We start from the raw sequence: 23622 nt of genomic DNA, 5'->3' as shown, positions 1-23622 counted from the left end.
CCCCCTCTGTCCTTTACAATATTATCCCAGTCTATATTAGGATAGTTGAAGTCCCTCATCACCACTATAGTTCTTGCACCTCTCTGTAATTTCCCTGCAAATTTGTTCCTCTATCTCCCTCCCACTAGTTGGCAGCCTATAGAATGTGTGTGATCGTACTAGCAACTGTCATCGCACCACACCAGCATTCCTCAACTCATCCCCACTAGCGTTACACAGTTCACGCCATCATAACACCACTTAACAGAACCTCTGTCAATCCATGCAATGAAATAAATTACATTACTGGCTTGTGAGGGTCCATTGATAATTACATACGTATATGAATGGCAGGGACCTTTCAAGGGAAAAAAATTATGATTCTGCATATTGGAAATGACCGACTTGCTCAAGAATAGGCAGCTGTGAAGTCAATCATTCTTAAATTGATTAAATGGCCATAAATGGGTTAATTTCAGAAATATGTAAATGACTTTCATACACACAAGAAATTAAGTACAGCTGACATCAACCATAATTTCATTAATTTCAATGTGTGGACTGACATCAGGACTGTGGGATCCAATATTGCACCTGTATACGCTGGCATTGGAATTTCACTGTTGCAGACGCTCGCGGCCTTCCGCGAGGTGGGCACCGGAGGGACTGGAGTGCATCATCACGCCCGGCAACCAAATTTTAATTTGATTTTACGTTTTAAAGTTTAATTTGTTTTAATTGCCGGTGCTTTTAGTGTCCCCCTCCCCTTTTATAGGGGCACTGGAAAAAATTTGATTTTAGCGCCCCAAAAAAAAAAACCAAAAAAAAAAGGGGCCTTGAAAATGTCTGCTGTGTCACCCAGGCGGGTGGCACGGTTTAATGTTTGTTTATTTTCAGGTAAACTCAAAAGAGTTTCACTGTTGCAGAATGAGTTGAGCACCAGTAACAGACAGCTGCTGGTAGGGTGGGATGGAATGGTGAGCTGAACATAGGTGCTAGATGACAGCGGTCAGTGACAACAGTTACAGCATAAGAGTGATGTGCTAAAACTGACAAGCCACTGATAGTGTGGAAATTAGAAAGTCTGAGTATATAATTATCTTAGAATTGTTTCAATGATGAGGAAAGCACCAAGTGTTTATATGCACAATCTTCCAAAAGGCACATAACATAATACCAAGGAAGACTGTGACAAAATACAAGATGTTAATAAACTTGCAGAATGTGAGCGTCAGTTTCAATATAGATAAGTGTGAGATGGTGCATTTTGGAAGAAGAAATAATGAGACCACATACTTCTTGGAAAGAGGCTGAAAGGGGTAGAGGAGCAAAAAGTTCTAAAGGATACAGATTCACTAATTAAAAGTGACAACACAGGTCAACAAAGCCATAGAAATGCAAACACAATACTAAGGTTCATTGCTGGTGGAATAAAATTGAAAGGCAGAAAAGTTGTGCTAAAATTGTATAGAACCTTGGTTAGACCACACATAAAAGTACTGTGCACAGTTCTGGTCTCCACATTATAAATTGTATATAGAGGCACTGGATAAGGTGCAAAAGATTTACAAGGATAATACCAGAACTGAGGGGTTCTCAAAGACTTAACAGACTGAGGAGGGAACCTAATAGAGGCCTTTAAATAAGGGTTTGATAGGGTAGATGTAGAGAAAATGTTCTGCTTGTGGGGGAATCCAAAATTAGGGATTAAAAATATATTGTCACTAATAATTCAGGTGAAACTTCATTACCCAGAGTGGTTAAAAGTGGAACTTGCTGAGAAAGACTTGCATTTATAGTGTCTTTCATGACCCCCGAATGCCTCAGGAGCAGCGTGGAGGCCCCAACCTGCGCGAGAACATCAGCGGCAGGTCAGGGCCATAAAAGGTGCAGCGAGCGGCCTCGGGAGCAGCGTGGAGGTCCCAAAAGACAGCACCTCCAATAGGGCAGCACTCCCTCAGCACTGCACTGGTGAGTCAGTCTAGATTTTTGCACTCAAGTTTCTGGCTTGGGACCTGAACCCATAACCTGACAAGAGTGCTACCCACTGACCCACGGCTGACACTACCTCACAGTAGTTCAGGTGAATAGCATAGATGCATTTAAGGGGAGACTCGATAAGTATGAGGAAGAAAAAGACACTCCTTAAAACATACCTCTTTGACCCAGCTTTTGGTCACCTACGCTAATTTCTACTTATGTGGCTCGGTATCAAATTTATATCGCATAATATTCCTGTGAAGCACTACATTAAAGGCGATATCGCATAATATTCCTGTGAAGCACTACATTAAAGGCGCTATATAATTACAAGTTAAGAATTAGATGCAAGGCGGGAGGTTTTTGTGGAGCATAAACACTGGTATAGATCAGTTGGGCCAAATGGCCTGTTTCTCTGCTTTTTTGTGTAATTCTATGTAACACTTAGCAGGCAAGAAGTTACCTTTAGGTGACAAATAGACTGGTGGCTCCAGTGACAAAGCTTACACACTGCTTCTCCTGCCTATGGAACTCTTATCCACCCAGTGTTACTTGCAACATCTCACCTTGCATTCATAAATCCAAAAGGCATTTTAAAACATTGTTAATTTACAGAACCACACAATGGCATTAAGGAAAAGCAATGCCTTTTAACTACTACTAGACCTCAAAATCCTCAAAAATACAAAATCCCACATAGCCAGTTCTAATCTGCTACACATGGCCTACCATCATCCTGAGCCTCTAAGAAATCAAAGCCACTCATTTAGACTGCATTCAAATGGAAAAGTTTAGGGAGGAAATTCCAAAGCCTAGAGCCTAAACAGCCAAAGGCAATGGTGAGGCAAGAGGAAGCACAAGGCCAGAATTGGAGAACACAATTCTCAGAGGCTTGCAGAGCTGGAGGTCATGAAAGGATTTGAACACAAGGATGAGAATTGGAAATTTGAGGCATTGGGAGACCAAAAACCAAGTCAGCAACTGCAAAGGCGATGGGTGAGTGGGACTTAGTGCGTTATAGGATGCAGGCAGTTTTGGAAGAACAAGTTTATGGAGGGTGGAATCTAATGGTTTCAGAAGTTCGGCTGAAGCAGGGATGGAGATGGCTGACGTTAGAGGTGTACATTGGCAGCTTTTGTGATGGAATGAAAATGGGATTGGAGACTGTTGCAGTGTGGTTCAACCTTAGACAGTGGGCAGGGAGAGGGACAGTATCAGTGGCAAGGTTAGTGTGTGGTGGAGGCTGAACATAATAGCTTCAGTCTTTCAAGTGTTTAGCTGGAGTAAAGGATTGGATGCTGGACAAGCAGGCTAACAAGAGGCAGTGGAGGGGTCAAGAGGTAGAGCTGTCTCAAAGTACAAGTGAAACTTGACCCCATGTCTCCAAATGTTACCATGGCAAAGCACAGATGAGAAATGATAGAACCTTGGAAGACACCCCTAAAGGTAACAATGCAGAGGCTGAAAGAGAAGCCATTGCTGAAGATGCACTATGATTGAATAGTTAAGTGGAACCAAACAAGAGCAGTCACACTCAGCTAGACAATAGAAGAGCAGCACCGGGGAAGATGGTGTAGTTCACCATGTCTGTACACCAGATACACTCAGGTCTGCAACTCTTGGACTTGGAGCAGATACCAAGGGAGACAAAAGACATGAATGGTGAAGGAGGAATTTTGGGCCGATCAACAGCTGCAGAAACAGCATGGCAAATGCAGGGCCAAATGCTACATAAATACTTGTTGGGGCATTTGTGACACTAGTTTATTCTAGACTCCCAAAGCAAACACTACTTGGAACGCCTTCACGGCAAACGAGCCAAAGGTGGGCAGAGGAAACATTACAAGGTCTCCCCACTGACACCTGGGAGACCCTGGCCAAAGACCGCCTTAAGTGGAGGCTGAGCACCTCCAGTCTCATCGTCGAGCATGCAGAAATCAAGTGCAGGCAGCGGAGTGTGCGGCAAACTAGTCCCACCCACCCCTTCCCTCAACAACTATTTGTCCCACCTGTGACGAAGACTGTGATTCTCGTATTGGATTGTTCAGCCACCCAAGAACTCATTTTAAGAGTGGAAGTAAGTTTCCTCGATTCCGAGGAACTGCCTATGATGATTATTCTAGACTGACAGAAGTGGGGATGAAGTTGGGTAGGGAAAACATGGGCGACGAGGAATACAAGCACTGAGGAGGCTCGACTGTGATCGAGATGATGGTAATAGAAAGCCCACGCAAGATAACAAGGCCTTGAATATGGGTAGGAGTTTGTGTGAAGACAGGGAGAAATCAGAAGAGGATGATGAATTGAGAGAGAGATTGAAATTACAGAGGATGAATAGCTCAGTGCAGAGGCTGAGGGAGGAAATCTTATGGTGAAGCTTGAGAGATTAAGATTTTAAAGGAGATGCATGGAATAAAGTGAGGTACTCAAGAAAGCCAAATGCACCTCTGTAATAGACTTTAAGAATTTCCTGATGTTTACATTTTGGATCACGAGGTGGAACAGTTCAGAGTCTTTGCTTCTACCTGTTGCTTCAACTGCATGGTTAGGGTACACTAAGGATATAAATAAAACACACAAACTACATAACTGATTATTCCACATCAATAAAGGGAAAGGACAGGTTTGTATTTTAGACATAATTCTTGGGTCAGAAAGTTCTGGCAAAAGATTACACCGAAAACATTAACCTGTCTTTTTACTTATCAGCTGCTGACTGGCTAACATTGTTTTCTTGTTCCAATTTTATTTATACCAGCAAGAAAATGTCTTAAATGTTTAGAATAGGGACACATTATAGAAAGACTTGGATTTATATAGCATATTTCACAACCACCGGACGTCTCAAAGCACTTCACAGCCAATGAAGTGCTTTTGGAATGCCATCACTGTTGTAATGTGGGAAACTGTTGATACAAGATTATTAGGAAGCAAAATGTAATAATTCAGTTTCAAAGAACCACAAGCCATTGCTTCATTTGCAATTCAGCCTCCTTTCCACCCAAGATATCTGGACTTCCACTTATCAGTCAATACAGTACAACCGAACAGGACATCCCCTCATAGCTTCCCTAGTGATGTTGTGGTCTCCACCCAACATGGCTCAGATCAACCATTTTGTACATCACAACAGAATCCCAGGCAGCACGTCACAGAATGATATAGCACAGGCCACTATTCGGCTCACCACACCTGCTCTTTGAAAGAGCTGTCCAATTAGCCCCACTCCCCTCCACAATAGCCCTGTAATGGTTCTATCTTCTATTTGTCAAATTCTTTTTTGAAAGTTACTATTGAATTTGCTTCCAGAGTGAAATCACAACTCACCGCTTAAAAAAAATGTCACCTTTGGTTCTTTTGCCTATCACCATGAATCCTACCACATTCACCCCTCGATCTTTGTTCCTGTCCCCTCCTTTAAAATTGTACCATTTAGTTTATTACCTTTCCTCATTCTTACTACCAAAATGTATCACTTCAGACTTCTCTGCATTGAATTTTACCAGTCTGCCGACATCCTCCTGAAGTCTGTTACCATCCTCCTTGTTTACTATGTTTCCGTGTTTCATGAGAATCCACACTACCATGAAGAAAAGTTGGGGAAAATGTTGCTTTTTAATGGAAATGTTATTCACATACAAACTATTCAGTGAAGTACCAATAAAAACAGGACTGAGCACTAATGGCAAGTTAATTTTATTTACAAAAATGGAGCATTACAGAAAGTTTGCTTCTCCCAGGAGATCACAGCTGATGGTTGTTGCAATGTGCCGAGTACTTCCTTTTCACACTGAATTAGATTGCACTCCTGCTCCTTTTGTAATTTAGTCCAACTAGAAAATAAAGATTATATAAACTTGTTTGCAGCAAAGACAATACCCAAATACAGGCATTTTTTTTTTAAAAAGCAGGGCACAAGTAGTTACTAACTGCACACTAACCAGCTGTACCAAGTTCTGAAATCAACAGCCCAGAAATTCCAGCCTCCTAGGGTCTGTACAGAGAGTACACGTACCCAGGAAGGCATGCAAAAGCCGGTTTTTTTAGCACAAAATGTGCATGCGCTGAAAACCGGCTTTTCCGATCTGTCAAGCTGGATCCAGCGCATCTCGGCAGCCATGACATTCGCATTAGCAAGATTGCGGTATTTACCTATATCTTGACCAGCAGATGCCCTGAAAACACTTACACCTGATAAAACCAGTCACACAGTCTACTTTTACAGGCGTAAGAGTTTTAAAACACTTGAACATAAATTTTAAAAACCATTTTTAAAAACCCTGCCCACTACATCAAATTTATTTCAAAGCAGTTTTTTAATTTAAAAATCAGATTTTTATACAAATAACCAATTTAAATTAATGTTAAATATGTAATGTATTTTTTCTTTTTGTGTGCGTGGGGGGGGGGGTTCTCATAATAATGGAAATTTATGGAGTTCCCATTATTGAGAGAACATACTTTACCTTGATTGGCTGCCCAGAGCCACACGACTGTAACTCCAGCCTTGCGCACTGCACGTCGTGCACGTTGACGTCAGTGGAAGCCTCAGGACCGGGAACTCATGTGGGCGCAGCAGCTTCAAGTAAGTACACATCTTTTTTGTAGAATCCAGTTGAACGCCCACAGGGAGGAGAAACCGGGATTTCTGAGCCATTAATGTCTATGCCCAGCCTCAACAAGAAAAGGTCAACCACCCATCCAACTAGTCCATAGTGTGACAGTAGGAATGTCAAGACTTGTCACTTAGTACAACAATAAGGTGCAAGAATTTAACTACTGGTTGCAAAATTTTCATCAGTTACATAATGTGGTTATTTCAGACAGAATTAAGGATATATATTGCATTATGCACAAGTGATTACTCACTGCCCAACTTCAAAGAAAATGTACTGGTCACAGCCACATTAAATGTGTTTTTTTTTGCTTTGTGTCAAGTCAGGTTAAATTGATTTGATCCAGGTATTTAAAAAAAATACAGAATGTCCTAAACACTGCAGGCCACCAGCATACTGCTGAAGCACCTTGGGTTAACTTCAGTAGCTACTGATAAATTTGAGTTTCCATTAGAAGCTACTATTTAGCCAAATAAATTCACTCAAAAGTAGTTGAAATTTGCAGTGGCCGGACGATTCCGGTTGGAATGTGCTCGACGTATTATTTTTTCCTGCAGAACTGACTGGAAAAGCAATGGACACCTAGAGAATTAAGTTTGTATGAACTGTGCAGAAAGAATTCCCGATAAAGCGCTCTTCAATGTGCAGTTGGATCACCCCATCCCTTCTTGTACACAAGCTGGCTGAGTGCAGTGACCGGTCGATGGCCGAAATGCCGGACGGCCGTGTGAAGGGGTATCAGCGGCCGTGCTCACTGCCGCTGTGCCCAGGGCCGGCCGGGGAGAGCGCGGCAACACGTGCGCTAGGCCGCAACCCCGGCCGCGGGCTGGCAGCCGCTCCCTTACCTTGACGAAGCCGATGTCCTTGGCGTATTGTCTGAAGCACTGGCGGCACATGTTTAGGCCGTACTTCCGGATCAGGCCGTGTCGGTTGGCACAGACTCGGCTGCGAAGGCAAAATAACAGGGAGATTAGTCGATCGGTTAATGGTGGAAAGCCCCAGGCCTCAGGCCCACTCTCCCTACACACATACACAGTGGAGCGCCCGCCGCCATCACCCGACGGCCTCGGCCTCCGCGCACCACGCCGGCCGGCCGGATACGCACCATGAGCGGGAGCCCTGGCCAAACTTCCTGGGATGAGACCAGTAGAGCTGCTGGTGACCCATCTCCGACAATGGCTGAAGATCCAAAAGGCAGAGGCCAGGCCGCGCACGCGCTCTTCAAGCCGTTCCCGGCCGCCTCGGCGCGCGCTCATTTGAATGTCACGTCGACCAGTATCGGCGATGACGTCTTACGCCGAGCCCACTAAGCGCCCCAGCTCCAAGTGGCGGTGGCGTGAGCAAGCTGCAGTGTGAGTGGGCGGACATCTGCACTGTCGGCTCCAATCACACTGACACATGTTTACAAAACTCAGCAGAGAGGGTGTTAAGGAGTTTAATGGGGTTGAGGGGACAAAATGAATTTGTAGAGAGCAGGGATAGAAATGGGAAAAGTAGAGAGAGATGAGAAATTGGAGAGGGGGTTCAGAGCTAGAGTGGGGGTCAGATAGAGAGAGGTTTGCTTGGTGGGCTGCTGGAAGGGAAGCGGCAGACGGGGCTAAATGACATTCTATTTTTTTTTAATTCCTCAGATGTGGGCATCGCCAGCAAGGCCAGCATTTATTGCCGTCCCTAATTGGCCTTGAGAAGATGGTGGTGAGCTGCATTATACAACTGAGTGGCTTGCTAGACCATTTCAGAGGGCAATTATGAGTCAACCACATTGCTGTGGGTCTAGAATCACATATAGGCCAGACCAGGTAGGGATGGAAGATTTCCTTCTCGAAAGGACATTAGTGAACCAGATGGGTTTTTAATGACAATTTGATAGTTTCATGGTTAACATTACTGATAGTAGCTTTTTATTCTAGATTTATTTAATTAATTAAATTGAAATTCCACAGCTGCCGTGGTGGGATTTTAACTCAGATCTCCGTATCATTAGTCCAGGCCTCTGGATTTTTTTTTATTAGTTCATGGGATGTGGGCGTCGCTGGCAAAGCCAGCATTAATTGCCCTTGAGAAGATAGTGGTGAACTGCCTTCTTGATCCGCTGCTGCAGTCTGTGTGGTGAAGGTACTCCCACAGTGCTGTTAGGGAGGGAGTTCCAGGATTTTGACCCAGCGATGATGAAGGGATGGCGATGTACTTCTAAGTCAGGATGGTGTGTAACTTGAAGGTGATGGTGTTCCCACACACCTGCCCTTATCCTTTTAGGTGGTAGAGGTTGGGGGTTTGGAAGGTGCTGTGAAGAAGCCTTGGCAAGTTGCTGCAGTGCATCTTGTAAATGATACACACTGCAGCTACAGTTTGCCAGTGGTGGAAGGGGTGAATGTTTAAGGTGGTGGATGGGGTGCCAATCAAGCTGGCTGCTTTGTTCTGGATGGTATCGAGCTTCTTGAGTGTTGCTGGAGCTGCATTCATCCTGGCAAGTGGAGCATGTTCCATCACACTTCTGTCTTGTGCCTTGTAGATGGTTGACATTTTTGCGGAGTCAGGAGGTGAGACACAGCCTCTGACCTGCTTTTGTTGTGAACTTTTTGTTCTCATTGTCTTATACTTTCCTTTTGGGTGGGAGGTGGTTGTGTCAGGAAAGGAGACACTAATGGCAATGGTCTGCATGTCAGGTGGAGTTGCAGGAAAAATATGATCTTCAGCGGCTCTTTTCATCCTCCCATTCAATCTCTCGTGCTTCACTCCCTCATTCCCATTGTGACTCTTGCTCCTTTACCTTTAAAATACTGTTTGCCCTTTCTATTACCCACTCACTGCCATCATTATCCTTATTGTTTTCCCCTCTGAAGCATACACTCAATCCCTTTATCTTCCTCATCCCTTTGCTCCACTCTTTCATCTCTCCATAACCTTCCACCCACTCACCCTTAACTTACCACCTACATTCTTTCTCTCCCCACCCACCCCCAGTCCCTGCTTGCTTCCCGCAAGAGCAGGTGGCAAGAGAAGAGGCTCCCTCTATTTAAATGGAGAAAGATTGCAAAGTGCTGCAGTACAGTGGGACCTTGTGCATGAAACATAAAAGGATAGTATGCAGGTACAGCAAGTGATCAGGAAGGCCAATGGTATCTTGGCCTTTATTGCAAAGGGGATGGAGTAGAAAAGCAGGGAAGTCTTGCTACAGTTATACAGGGTATTGGTGAGGCCACACCTGGAATACTGCGTGCAGTTTTGGTTTCCATATTTACGAAAGGATATACTTGCTTTGGAGGCAGTTCAGAGAAGTTTCAATAGGTTGATTCTGGAGATGAGGGGGTTGACTTATGAGGAAAGGTTGAGTAGGTTGGGCCTCATTGGAATTCAGAAGAATGAGAGGTGATATTATCGAAATGTATAAGATTATGAGGGGCTTGACAAGGGGATGCAGAGAGGATGTTTCCACTGATGGGGGAGACTAGAACTAGAGGGCATGATCTTAGAATAAGGGGCTGCCCATTTAAGACAGATGAGGAAAAATTTCTTCCCTCGGGAGAGGGTTGTAAATCTGTGGAATTCGCTGCCTCAGATAAGTTGGGACATTGAATAAATTTAAGACAGAAATAGACAGTTTCTTAAACGATAAGGGGTTATGGGGAGCGGGCAGGGAAGCGGAGCTGAGTCCATGATCAGATCAGCCATGATTTTATTGAATGACGGAGCAGGCTTGAGCGGCCGTATGGCCTACTCCTGTTTTCCTTTTTCTTATGTTCTTATGTAGCTGTTCAAGTTGAGTTTCTGGTCAATGGTGACCCCCAGGATGTTGATGATGGAGGATTTGGCGATGGTAATGCTGTTGAATGTCAAGGGGTGGTGGTTAGACTCTTCGCTTGTTGGAGATAGTCATTACCTGGCACTTGTGTGGCACGAATGTTACTTGCCATTTATCAGTCCAAGCCTGAATGTCGTCCAGGTCTTGCTGCATGTGGGCATGGACTGCTTCATTATCTGAGGAGTTGCAAATGGTACTGAACAATGTGCAGTCATCAGCAAACATCCCCACTTCTGACATGATGGTCAGAAAGTCATTGATGAAACAGTTAAAGATGGTTGGGCCAAGGACACTGCCCTGAGGAACTCCTGCAGCAATGTCCTGGGGCTGTGATGATTGACCTCCAACCACCACAACCATCTTCCTTTGTGCTAGGTATGATCTCAGCAGGTAGAGGTGAGGGAGTGGTTGAACAAACCAACAGTTGCAGAGGTATTGTGGCAGTTTGGAATGCAGGTGTAAGCAACTTGGGAGAGTGATTTTTCAAATGTGGATGCAGAAGGAAGTGGGTTTGAATAAGAATAAGGGGAAAAGATTGGGCGATCGAGACCATTTGAGAGGCTACGGGAGATGGTGAGGTTGAATGTGTGAATGCTGTATAGGTAGGGGAGTTTATATGGAAGGAGAGGCCTAGGGTGAACAGGGAGGTGGTGAATTTAAGTAGTGAGGGCAAGAGGTGCTGAGAATATAGTGTGGAAGAAGGGAGGATTTCATGGATTCATCTAGAAGGAAAGACTTGTGTTTATATAGTGCCTTTCACAATCTCAAGACATCCCAAAGCTATTTACAGAAAATTAAATACTTTTTGAAGTGTAGTCACTGTTGTAATGTCAGAAACATGACAGCCAACTTTGCGCACAGCAAGCTCCCACAAACAGCAATGTGATAATGATCAGATAATCTGATGTTAATTCAGGGATAAATATTAGCCAGAGCACCAGGGATAATTCCCCTGCTCTTCAAATAGTGCCATGGGATCTTTTACATCCACCTGAGAGCAGACGGGCTTTGGTTTAACATCTCATCCAAAAGTGCAGCATTCAATCCATAACCTACAAACTCAGAGGCGAGAGTGCTGCCAACTGAGCGACAGCTAACACATAAATCTACTCCAGTTTGGTTCTCAAGGCATATATCATCTGAATCACTGGACTAATTTACAGCATCAACAGTCTCCTCCAGTCACACAAAATTCTTTATCTAATATATGAAGGAATAGTGAGACTCATCCAGTTTAGTAGTAGATATTCTATAGATAATAATATGACAGCTGCATTTTCCTAATATCTTAATTAATTTATTTATGTTCATGTGGCTTTTATTTAGATAATAAAGCTCTTTTTCTCAACCCAGTACTGCAAATTCTGGAAAATTATTTCTTTAGTGGTGAGTGCTGAACTAACTTTATTCTTCAGTCACTATAAGTTGAGGGAAATTAAGAAAATAAGGAACAGGAATGGCAAACGGCCAACTTGAGTCGTCAAAGTTCAAGACATTCATTAAAAGGCTGATGATGCAACTCCATACTCTGCGTGTAGACTCCCCACTGGGAGTGCAAGAGCAAAGAATTATCCATTCACTTCCCTATCATGGCATCTGCTTTTGCTTCTATTACCTTGTGTGGTAGATTATCCAAACATTTATCATTCTTTGCTTAACAAAGTTATTTTCTAAAATATACCTGAGGTAAATTTACTTTTCACTATTTTAATTTATGATCTCTGGTCCTACTTTCTAGGCATACTTTGAAGATTAGAACAAAATAGCTCAAACAAAAGCAAAATACTGCAGATGCTAGAATCTGAAATAAAAACAGAAAATGCTGGAAATCTCAGCGGGTCAGGCAGCATCTGTGGAGAGAAAAACAGAGTTAACGTTTCGGGTCGACAAAGGGTCTGACAAACTGTCGTCAACCTGAAACGTTAACTCTGTTTTTCTCTCCACAGATGCTGCCTGACCCGGTGAGATTTCCAACGTTTTCTGTTTTTGGAACAAAATCACTTTAGTAGCGTTATATCAGATTATCACTTTAAAATAAATTAAATCATGAATTCATGAGTTTCATATGCATCATCTGTCGAGCTATAACCCAGCTCTCAATTAGGAAATACTCAGCCTGACACTTCAGCTGAGCTTAGTTGAAGGATGTAAGTCTCCCCTTGAAAATAGTTTCACATCACCACCTTTGTAAAGAGTAGGTATAGACATCACAGCGCCATCAGTATATGGAGTGAATGAGTATTACTTTCACAGCACCTCCTGTGTACGGGGTCCCAGATATTCCTGGAGAGGGAACACGCGATGTCCACCAGTACGCTTTAGGCTTTCTGCGACCAATGGGGCTGGAGAGCATTGTGGACAAAGGGAATAAAATTATAATTTGATAACTTTTCATTTAAGTTAGTGATGTCATCATTTAGAACTTATTATTTGTGCCCTTCTAAAGAGTGAGCAATTATGGTTTAAGAATTCCCATTTGATGATTTAATTGCCTTATGGATTAAAAGAGCCCTGTGTAGAGGGTGGTATTGACTCCATAGCAACTCCTGTGTAAGGGGTGGAATTAAAAACAGAAAATTCTGGAAACACTCAACAGGTCAAGCATCTGTGGAGAAGTCCGGCCAAGGTAGCCATCCACAGGTCCAGGTTGCACGCAGGGATGGTCACTCTGACTGCATGAATCTCTTCTGCGGTTTTGACCACACCCGGGTGGCCCTGGAGAAGGAGCACGTGTTGCCAATTGAGGCTTTCCGCAACCAGTGGGCACCGCAGTGACACAAGTGGCACCATTATTATTTAATTTGTTAAATTTCCTTTTTTTTAATGATTTGGGTTTCTATTAGTTGTGCCTCACTAAAAAGGGAGCACTTTTATTAGATTTGGGGTTTTAATTAAAAGAGGCATCTGTGGAGAAGTGACTGGAGGGCATATTGGACACAGTTGACAATATAAACAGAAAATGCTGGAAATACTCAGCAGGTCAGGCAGCATCTGTGGAGCGAGAAACATAGTTAACGTTTCAGGTCGATGATCTGTTTTTTATTTCAGATTTCCAGCATCCGCAGTATTTTATACGATGATAATATTATTTAAGTTCTAAGTTTCCTTTTTATTTTATGATTTAGATCTCTATTAGTTGTGCCCCTCTAAAAAGGAGGCACTTTTCCATTTGACAACACTTGGACAACCCAGTGTTTTCAGCAGTTTTTGTTATTTCAGTTTTCCAGCATCCGCAGTATTTTACATTCTGTGATTCCACAGCGCTCCTTGTGGCTCCAGATATTTTACTCTTTGTGACTCCACAGCGCCCCTTGTGGCTCCATGTATTTTACTCTTTGTGACGCCACAGCGCCCCTTGTGGATCCAAGTATTTTACTCTTTGTGATTCCACAATGCCCCCTGTGGCTCCAGTTATTTTACCTTTCTGTGACTAAAACAATAATAAAGAGAGGGAAGATAGATTATGAAAGTAAATTGGCACGAAATATAAAAACAGATAGTAGAGTTTCTACAGGTACATAGAAAGGAAAAAGAGTGGCTAAAGTAAATGTTGGTCCCCTAGAGGATGAATCTGGGAAATTAATAAATGGAGAACAGGGAAATGGCAGAGGCGTTGAACAAATATTTTGTTTCGGTCTTCACAGTAGAAGACACTAAAAATATCCCAATAGTGGCTAATCAAGGGGCTAAAGGGAAGGAGGAACTTAATACAATCACTATCACTAATAAAGTAGTACTGAGTAAAATAATGGGACTAAAGGTGGACAAGTCCCCTGAACCTGATGGCTTACATCCTAGGATCTTAAAAGAAGTGGCTGCAGAGATAGTGGATGCATTGGTTGTAATCTACCAAAATTCCCTGGATTCTGGGGTGGTCCCAGCGGATTGGAAAACCGCAAATGTAATGACCCTATTTAAAAAAAGGAGGCAGACAAAAAATAGGAAACTAGACCAGTTAGCCTAACATTTGTCGTTGGGAAAATGCTGGAGTCCATTATTAAGGAAGCAGTAGCGGGACATTTGGAAAAGCATGATTCAATCAAGCAGAGTCAGCATGGTTTTATGAAAGGGAAATCATGTTTGACAAATTTGCTGGAGTTCTTTGAGGATGTAATGGGCAGGGTGGATAAGAGGTAACCAGTGGATGTGGTGTATTCGGATTTTCAGAAGGCATTCGATAAGGTGCCACATAAGAGGTTACTGCACAAGATAAAAGTTCAAGGGGTTGGGGGTAATATATTAGCATGCATAGAGGATTGGCTAACTAGCAGAAAACAGAGAGTCAGGATAAATGAGTCATTTTCAGGTTGGCAAACAGTGATTAGTGCTGGGGCCTCAACTATTTACAATCTATATTAATGACTTGGATGAAGGGACCGAATGTAATGTAGCCAAGTTTGTTGATGATACAAAGATGGATGGGAAAGCAAATTATGATCTGCAAAGGGATATTGTCAGGCTATGTGAGTGGGCAAAAAATTAGCAGATGGAGTATAATGTGGGAAAATGTGAGGTTATCCACTTTGGCAGAAAAAATAGAAAAGCAAATTATAATTTAAATGGAGAAAAATTGCAAAGTGCTCCAGTACAGAGGGACCTGGGTGTCCTTGTGCATGAAACACAAAAAGTTAATATGCAGGTACAGCAAGTAATCAGGAAGGCAAATGGAATGTTGGCCTTTATTGCAAGAGGGATAGAGTATAAAAGCAGAGAAGTCCTGCTACAAATGTACAGGGTATTGGTAAGGCCACACCTGGAGTACTGCGTACAGTTTTGGTCTCCGTATTTAAGGAAGGACATTCTTACATTGAAGGCTATTCACAGAGAAGGTTCACTAGGTTGTTTTCAGGGATGAGGAATCTGTGGAATTCTCTGCCTCAGAGAGCTGTGGAAGCTGGGACATTGAATAAACAGTTTCTTAAACGATAAGGGGATACGGGGTTATGGGGAGCGGGCAGGGAAGTGGAGCTGAGTCCATGATCAGATCAGCCATGATCCTTATTGAATGGTGGAGCAGGCTCGAGGGGCCGTATGGCTACTCCTGTTCCTATTTCTTATGTTCTTATATTTTTATACACATTGGAGTTCAGAAGAATGAGAAGTGATCTTATTGAAACATAGAAGATAATGAGGGGGCTCAACAAGGTGGATACAAAGAGGATATTTCCACTCATAGGGGAAACTAAAACTAGGGGACATAGTCTTAGAATTAGGGACCACCCATTTAAAACTGAGATGAGGAGCAATTTCTTCTCTGAGGGACATAAATCTATGGAATTCTCTGCCCCAGAGAGCTGTGAAGGTTGAGTCATTGAATATATTTAAGGCGGAGATAGACAGATTTTTGAGCGATGTTCTTATGACTCCACAGCGCCCTGGGGCTCCGAGTATTTCACCTTTCTCTTACTCCACAGTGCCGCTTGTGGTTCCAGGTGGATATGGACCTGTCTCTGGCGGTTGCTATTGGTGGGAATTTGCGCCAATGGGAAGCCGCCTTGTTGTTTCTCACCGTGAGGCGCGGGCTGCCTGAAAGTCTCCGGTGGTGCGCGGAGGAAGCTGAGCTGAGTTCCCCGCGATCGGCACCTCCCCCCACCCCCGGACTCTCTTACATGGTAAGCGCGGGTGGGACGCGGAGTTAGTGTAAATACTGTAGCCGGAGGGAGAGTCGCAGATCCCGGGTCTCCCGGGCAGTCGCAGCGCGGAGGTTATGGCCGCAGCCGCTCTCTAACCGCCATTTACAGGGCCTGCTGCTGCTGCTGCTGCCTGGGAGAGATATTTGCTTTTCCGTGACCGGTGGATCAGCACTCCGGGGAATAGTGTTTTCATTTAATTTGTTAAGTTTCCTTTTAATTTTTGATTAAGTGATTGTGGCACAGGCTTCACTTTAATTTTTGGTTAAGTGATTGTGACACTTTAAATTGGCAATTAAAAAATCCTCATACACTTTAAATTCCAGATTGTTTTCCCTTGCAGGAAATATGTTTGCTGCAGGAAACTAAGTTTGAGTTGATCTCTCCCTACCCATTTTTATGTCTGTGGATGACATGATTATTTTGTTGATAGTTGTATCAGAATGGGAAAAAGATGTCAGGAAGTAGAGTCAAAGCAATTTTTTGGTACTTTGGTGAAAACTGACAAGTCTTCCATTGGTATTTTCCGCTCTTAATTCAGAGGATTTTCCATGAGTAAAACAAATCCATCCCACACTTCTGCTTCCCTCTGTCAAGGAAATTGTGCATTTATTTTGCTCAGTGGAAATACCTCCTGTTGTAGGAATGTATGATGAGGTAGACTTTTGTCTCTCACTGCCTTTATCGACTTGCAGGCAGGATTTTTGTTGTGTGGGGGTGGTGTTTGGATGTGAGCTTGCCAAACCAGATAAATCTAGTTAAACTGTATTTTACATATAGGAACTTTAATAAAGTTCAAATAGAAAGATTATTACTTCCATTAATCTAACAATTCAAATATAGCAAATTTTTAAAAGTCTGGTCAGACAAAATCTTTAAAGCATGAAGTCCAAGTGCTATTAATAATGTTGCTGCTTTTCACTGTAATATCGTGGTGAACATTTAGACACAACCTCCAACTAATCAGTTTTTATTAGCTGAATTGTAGCAATTTTGGAGGGTGTGCTGGAACACCACCACCCCTCCTCTGCCCCCACCCCCTGCCCAGCGGGGGCAACTGAAGGAGATGTGCTAATGTTTATGTTTGAAAATAAAATGTTATTCCAACTGTGTCCTTTCAGATAAGAGGCACTCCAGTATTAGTAACTTTTTTTTTAAAAAAAAAAGGATTACTTCAATGGTTTGTGCTTCACTGAATTTATCAGTAGCTCAAAAACGTCCTCAGTCTTTGAGCTAGGTGACGTTAGCAGGGCATTGATGAAAGCACTGTAAATTACCTCAGTATCCCTGGGTTGGGGAGGGGAGTATTAGCTAGAGTTCCCATTTCTGATTGCTATCCTGCAACCTCTGCTGCAAGTTTCTTGTGTGGATATTTGGTGCTGACTGCCTTTGGCTTGGCTATGATGCCCTTCTCTCTGAAATAGTTTGTAAATACTCACTGCCTAAGCTCACACTTAAATAACGGGTAGTAGGGTATCTGGACATTGCCTGACACCTGTGGAACAGAAGCATGAAGAAACTGCCTTTTTGAGTTCTCTTTTGGAGTATAGTTTCATTTGGTTAAAAAGTGTCTGTTTTGAATATTCTGAATATGAAGGTGAATTGGCTCATTAAATGGGTACAATCCATTGAAAGATATAAATTTTCTTTCAGTACCCAGCAAAACACACATTACATAATTTGTAATTCAAGTTTAAAACTTCTCATGAATTCTAGCTGTGAAATTGAAAGTCTTGGAATTCAAAAACGTCCAATTCAGTGCTCATGACAGTATATCCTTGGCTGAAATCGTTATTTTGCAGAAATTGTTTTCTCAACATAGAAACACAAAAAATAGGTGCAGGAGTAGGCCATTCGGCCCTTCTAGCCTGCACCGCCATTCAATGAGCTCATGACTGAACATGCAACTTCAGTACCCCATTCCTGCTTTCTCGCCATACCCCTTGATCCCCCTAGTAGTAAGGACTTCATCTAACTCCTTTTTGAATATATTTAGTGAATTGGCCTCAACAACTTTCTGTGGTAGAGAATTCCACAGGTTCACCACTCTCTAGGTGAAGAAGTTCCTCCTCATCTCGGTCCTAAATGGCTTATCCTTATCCTTAGACTTTCCCCTGGTTCAGGACTTCCCCAACATTGGGAACATTCTTCCTGCATCTAACCTGTCTAACCCCGTCAGAATTTTAAATGTTTCTATGAGGTCCCCTGTCATTCTTCTGAACTCCAGTGAATACAAGCCCAGTTGATCCAGTCTTTCTTGATAGGTCAGTCCCGCCATCCCGGGAATCAGTCTGGTGAACCTTCGCTACACTCCCTCAATAGCAAGAATGTCCTTTCTCAGGTTAGGAGACCAAAACTGTACACAATACTCCAGGTGTGGCCTCACCAAGGCCCTGTACAACTGTAGCAACACCTCCCTGCCCCTGTACTCAAATCCCCTCGCTATGAAGGCCAACATGCCATTTGCTTTCTTAACCGCCTGCTGTACCTGCATGCCAACCTTCAATGACTGATGTACCATGACACCCAGGTCTCGTTGCACCTCCCCTTTTCCTAATCTGTCACCATTCAGATAATAGTCTGTCTCTCTGTTTTTACCACCGAAGTGGATAACCTCACATTTATCCACATTATACTTCATCTGCCATGCATTTGCCCACTCACCTAACCTATCCAAGTCGCTCTGCAGCCTCATAGCATCCTCCTCGCAGCTCACACAGCCACCCAACTTAGTGTCATCCGCAAATTTGGAGATACTACATTTAATCCCCTCATCTAAATCATTAATGTACAGTGTAAACAGCTGGGGCCCCAGCACAGAACCTTGCGGTACCCCACTAGTCACTGCCTGCCATTCTGAAAAGTCCCCATTTACTCCTACTCTTTGCTTCCTGTCAGCACACTACCCCCAATCCCATGTGCTTTAACTTTGCACATTAATCTCTTGTGTGGGACCTTGTCGAAAGCCTTCTGAAAGTCCAAATATACCACATCAACTGGTTCTCCCTTGTCCACTCTACTGGAAACATCCTCAAAAAATTCCACAAGATTTGTCAAGCATGATTTCCCTTTCACAAATCCATGCTGACTTGGACCTATCATGTCACCTCTTTCCAAATGCACTGCTATGACATCCTTAATAATTGATTTAATCATTTTACCCACTACCGATGTCAGGCTGACCGATCTATAATTCCCTGTTAGCTCTCACCCTCCTTTTTTAAAAAGTGGGGTTACATTGGCTACCCTTCACTCCATAGGAACTGATCCAGAGTCAATGGAATGTTGGAAAATGACTGTCAATGCATCCACTATTTCCAAGGCCATCTCCTTAAGTACTCTGGGATGCAGTCCATCAGGCCCTGGGGATTTATCGGCCTTCAATCCCATCAATTTCTCCAACACAATTTCCCGACTAATAAGGATTTCCCTCAGTTCCTCCTCCTTACTAGACCCTCCGACCCCTTTTATATCCGGAAGGTTGTTTGTGTCCTCCTTAGTGAATACCGAACCAAAGTACTTGTTCAATTGGTCCGCCATTTCTTTGTTCCCCATTATGACTTTCCCTGATTCTGACTGCAGGGGACCTACGTTTGTCTTTACTAACCTTTTTCTCTTTACATATCTATAGAAACTTTTGCAATCCGTTTTAATGTTCCCTGCAAGCTTCTTCTCGTACTCCATTTTCCCTGCAATAATCAAACCCTTTGTCCTCCTCTGCTGAGTTCTAAACTTCTCCCAGTCCCCGGGTTCGCTGCTATTTCTGGCCAATTTGTATGCCACTTCCTTGGCTTTAATACTATCCCTGATTTCCCTTGATAGCCATGGTTGAGCCACCTTCCCTTTTTTATTTTTATGCCAGACAGGAATGTACAATTGTTGTAGTTCATCCATGCGGTCTCTAAATGTCTGCCATTGCCCATCCACAGTCAACCCTTTCAGTATCATTCGCCAATCTATCCTAGCCAATTCACGCCTCATACCTTCAAAGTTACCCTTCTTTAAGTTCTGGACCATGGTCTCTGAATTAACTGTTTCATTCTCCATCCTAATGCAGAATTCCACCATATTATGGTCACTCTTCCCCAAGGGGCCTCGCACAACGAGATTGCTAATTAATCCCCTCTCATTACACAACACCCAGTCTAAGATGGCCTCCCCCCTAGTTGGTTCCTCTAAAAAACCATCCCTTATGCACTCCAGGAAATCCTCCTCCACTGTATTGCTTCCAGTTTGGTTGGCCCAATCTATGTGCATATTAAAGTCACCCATTATAACTGCTGCACCTTTATTGCATGCACCCCTAATTTCCTGTTTGATGCCCTCCCCAACATCACTACTACTGTTTGGAGGTCTGTACACAGCTCCCACTAACGTTTTTTGCCCTTTGGTGTTCTGCAGCTCTACCTATATAGATTCCACATCATCCAAGCTAATGTCCTTCCTAACTATTGCCTTAATCTCCTCCTTAACCAGCAATGCTACCCCACCTCCTTTTCCTTTTATTCTATCCTTCCTGAATGTTGAATACCCTTGGATGTTGAGTTCCCAGCCCTGATCATCCTGGAGCCACGTCTCCATCAAGAGAATGAAGCACTCTGCTTTATTCTACTTTATTGATTTGTTTGGTGTTGCCAGTGTTCGCTTTATTGTTAAATAATATAAAGTCACTGAAATTAAACTGACCTGGGTGACACAATATATTGTCATAATGTAATGTACTGTGTGAGATGTGGGTTTAAGGCCATGATTCACCATTCTTTTGGTCTGGCTGTCTGTATGAGGCATAAAGTGGATTCTAACTCATACCAAGCCCTGTTCACCCATCACCTGTAATGGTCACTGACCTACATTGGCATTCGATCCGGCAATGCTTCGATTTTAAATTTCTCATACTTGTTTTCTTCTTCATATCCTTCCATGGCCTTGCCCCGTCCTAGCTCTGTAACCACCTCCATCCCTACAACCCTCTGCATTCCTCCAATTCTGGCCTCTTGCGCTTCCCCGATTTTAATCGCTCCACCATTGACAGCCGTGACTTCAGCTGCCTGGCCCCTAGGTTCTGCAATTGCCTCCCGAAGCCCCTCCGCCTCTCTACCTCTCTCTCCTCCTTTAAGATCTTCCTTAAAACCTACCTCTTTAGCCAAGCTTTTGGTCACTTGTCCTAATATCTCCTTGTGTGTCTCGGTGTCCTATGAAGGACCTTGGAATATTTTACTATGTTAAAGATTCTCTATAAATGCAGGTTGTTAAGAAACCCCCTCCAGGGAGGCAAAATGCACAGACAAATCATCCTGGCAGTTTTCTTACCTTCTCATGGCATTGGCAAAGGACAACTAGCTGGTCATCATCTGTGGATGGTGCCAAAACAGAGGCAAATGGTCAAAACTATGGTTTGAGAAATTAACATTTTTTTAATGTTAGGAGCAATATATTAATCTTAGTTTTGTTAAAACTAAAAGTTAACTGCTATTTTCTGGTGGTTGTAGGATCTCTGCAGGTAAAGTTTATGGGTATTGATATTTTGTGTAAAAAAATTTTGGACATCCCAAATCATTCCCTAGTGTTTTCCATGGGTGTGGATGTCTTTATAAGTCTGTCTTACGAGTCTTGTAATACCTAGATCTTTGAGGCTCTTATTGTGCATCAATAGGGCCTATAAAGAAGCAGAGTCGAGAGATGTGTTTCATTATTTTGTAGGGAAAAATAGGTGAATCAGCAGTTAATGTTTTGTGCTGCTCAAGCCTATTTGAACACTGCTGGCAGGGAGGACGACATGAATACTGGTTACTGACTCAGCATCCTGGAATATTGGCATACGAACAATGATGGACAGGTAAAGATCATCTGGTCCATCGACCTGTCCCACACAACATATACATTCCACCCCACCTGAAACCATGTGATCTCCTGGGAGAGCATAAAAAATCCCAGGCCAATTTTGGGGGAGAAAAATTCCCCTCTGACCCATCTAGGTGATTAAAACTAGTCCAGGAGATCACTCTGGTCTTGAATTCCCTGCAGTACCTACCTTCTGTAAGAAGTGATCTCCATCCCAACCAGAAATAAATCCAGTCCTCGCTTGAAGGAACCAAGCAAGTTTGCATCTACCACACAAGCTTGTTCCAGAGGTCTACTATTCTCTGGGAAAAGAACCACCTCCTAGACCTAGCCCTATACAACTTAAATTTATGACCCCTGGTCCTGCCTAACTTATTTAATTTAATTAATTTGTTGGCTGGAACACTGTCTATTCCCTTCATTATCTTATCAACTTCAATCAGATCCCCCCCCCCCCTAAGTCTGTGCTGCTCTAAGGTAAAGATTCCCAACTCATTTAGCCTATCTTGATAACTAAGATGCTTTAGACTTGGAATTAGTCTAGTGGCCCTCTTCTGCACCTTTTCCAGAGCCTCTATCACCCACCATGTGGACACCGCATTCCAAGTGCAGCAAACAACACAACTCGAATAATGAACAAAACGTTCCAGTTTACTAAATGTTGAAGGAAAGTACAGATTTAGTGTCTCATTCAAACATGTTAAATGTTTAAATATAAACTATCCTGGTGTATCAAAACTGCAGTTGCCAAACACTTTTACCAATGTTGACCAGCAACTAGCAATTTGGAGTTTAAAAGCTACAAGCTTTGTTTTTGAACTTTAATTTTGTCAATAATCTGATTCTAATTTAACCACTACAGGTACTATCAATGGTACAGATGTATTTATATATTTTTTTAAAACATTAACTGGGGTGGGGGTGGTGGAGCAGGATTGAGGCACAGTCCACTATGCAGTCTGTTGACATAACCCAAGTGTGGAAAGACGGAATCTATAATTGGTGTTTATCACAGTGGAAATAGTATTAAGAATTAGATGCTCACCATTCATTGCAGTTACTAAAATCATAGTGAGACAACACTGCCTACTATTCTTAAGATCACTGCCTTTAGGCTAAAAAAACAAAGTCTATGAAATACAACAACAAATTGTATTTATATAGCGCCATTAATGTAGTAAAACACCCCAAGGTGCTTTACATGACCGTTATCAAACGGAATTTGACACCGAGCTGCATAAGGAGATATTAGGGCAGATGACCAAAAGCTTAGTCAAAGGGGTAGGTTTTAAGGAGCATCTTAAAGGAGGAAAGAGAGATGGAGAGGGTTTAGTGAGGAAATTTCAGAGCTTGGGGCAGCTGAAGGCCAGAATTGGAGGAGCGCAGATATCTCCGGGTGGGAGTTGTGGGCTCGAGGAGATTCGAGATAGGGAGAGGCGAGGCCATGGAGGGATTTGAAAATACGCAGGAGAATTTTGAAATCGAGGCATTGCTTAACTGGGAGCCAATGTTGGTCAGCAAGCACGGGTGAGCAGGACTTGGTGCGAGTTAGGATACGGGCAGCAGAGTTTTGGATGAGCTGAAGTTTAGAGGGTGGAAGATGGGAGGCCGGCCTATTCAAAGAATATAAGAAATAAGAGCAGGACAAGGCCATGCGGCCCCTTGAGCCTGCTCCGCCATTTAATATGGTCATGGCTGATCCGATCATGGATTCAGCGCCACTTCCCTGCCCACTCTCCATAACCCCTTATTCCCTTATTGTTTAAGAAGCTGT

The 23622-nt window shown here is 43.0% G+C and overlaps 2 protein-coding genes across 3 annotated transcripts in view; one reads left to right on the top strand and one right to left on the bottom strand.

Annotated features, from left to right (window-relative positions):
- Positions 1-5639: 5639 nt before the first annotated feature.
- On the bottom strand, positions 5640-7792 carry rps29 (ribosomal protein S29). The gene is made up of 3 exons (XM_070877531.1): positions 7681-7792; positions 7421-7520; positions 5640-5792 (listed from the first exon to the last, which is right to left on the bottom strand). The coding sequence occupies exons 1-3, from the start codon at positions 7740-7742 to the stop codon at positions 5784-5786; spliced, it is 171 nt and encodes a 56-aa protein (XP_070733632.1). The 5' UTR covers positions 7743-7792; the 3' UTR covers positions 5640-5783.
- An 8089-nt stretch (positions 7793-15881) lies between these two features.
- lrr1 (leucine rich repeat protein 1) overlaps positions 15882-23622 on the top strand; it is a 30786-nt gene continuing 23045 nt past the window's right edge. Inside the window, exons 1-2 of one of the 2 annotated variants that reach the window (XM_070879403.1) lie at positions 15883-15989; positions 21708-21843. The gene's annotated coding sequence lies outside the window, so the exon portion shown is untranslated. Of the gene's footprint in view, positions 15990-21707; positions 21844-23622 lie in introns of both variants that reach the window. The other variant, XM_070879402.1, reaches the window with a different exon arrangement.

This window comes from Pristiophorus japonicus, chromosome 4 (assembly GCF_044704955.1).
Source record: "Pristiophorus japonicus isolate sPriJap1 chromosome 4, sPriJap1.hap1, whole genome shotgun sequence".
Classification (NCBI taxonomy): Eukaryota; Metazoa; Chordata; class Chondrichthyes; family Pristiophoridae; genus Pristiophorus; species Pristiophorus japonicus.
This window is presented reverse-complemented; position numbering and strand designations above follow the sequence as displayed.

Bases quoted from the DNA above. Each gene is read 5' to 3' on its own strand.
- rps29 (XM_070877531.1), bottom strand. From the start codon at position 7,742: ATGGGTCACCAGCAGCTCTACTGGTCTCATCCCAGGAAGTTTGGCCAG. The intron at 7,521-7,680 runs GTGCGTATCCGG...TTGCCTTCGCAG, and splicing joins GGCCAGGGCTCCCGCTCATG to CCGAGTCTGTGCCAACCGAC.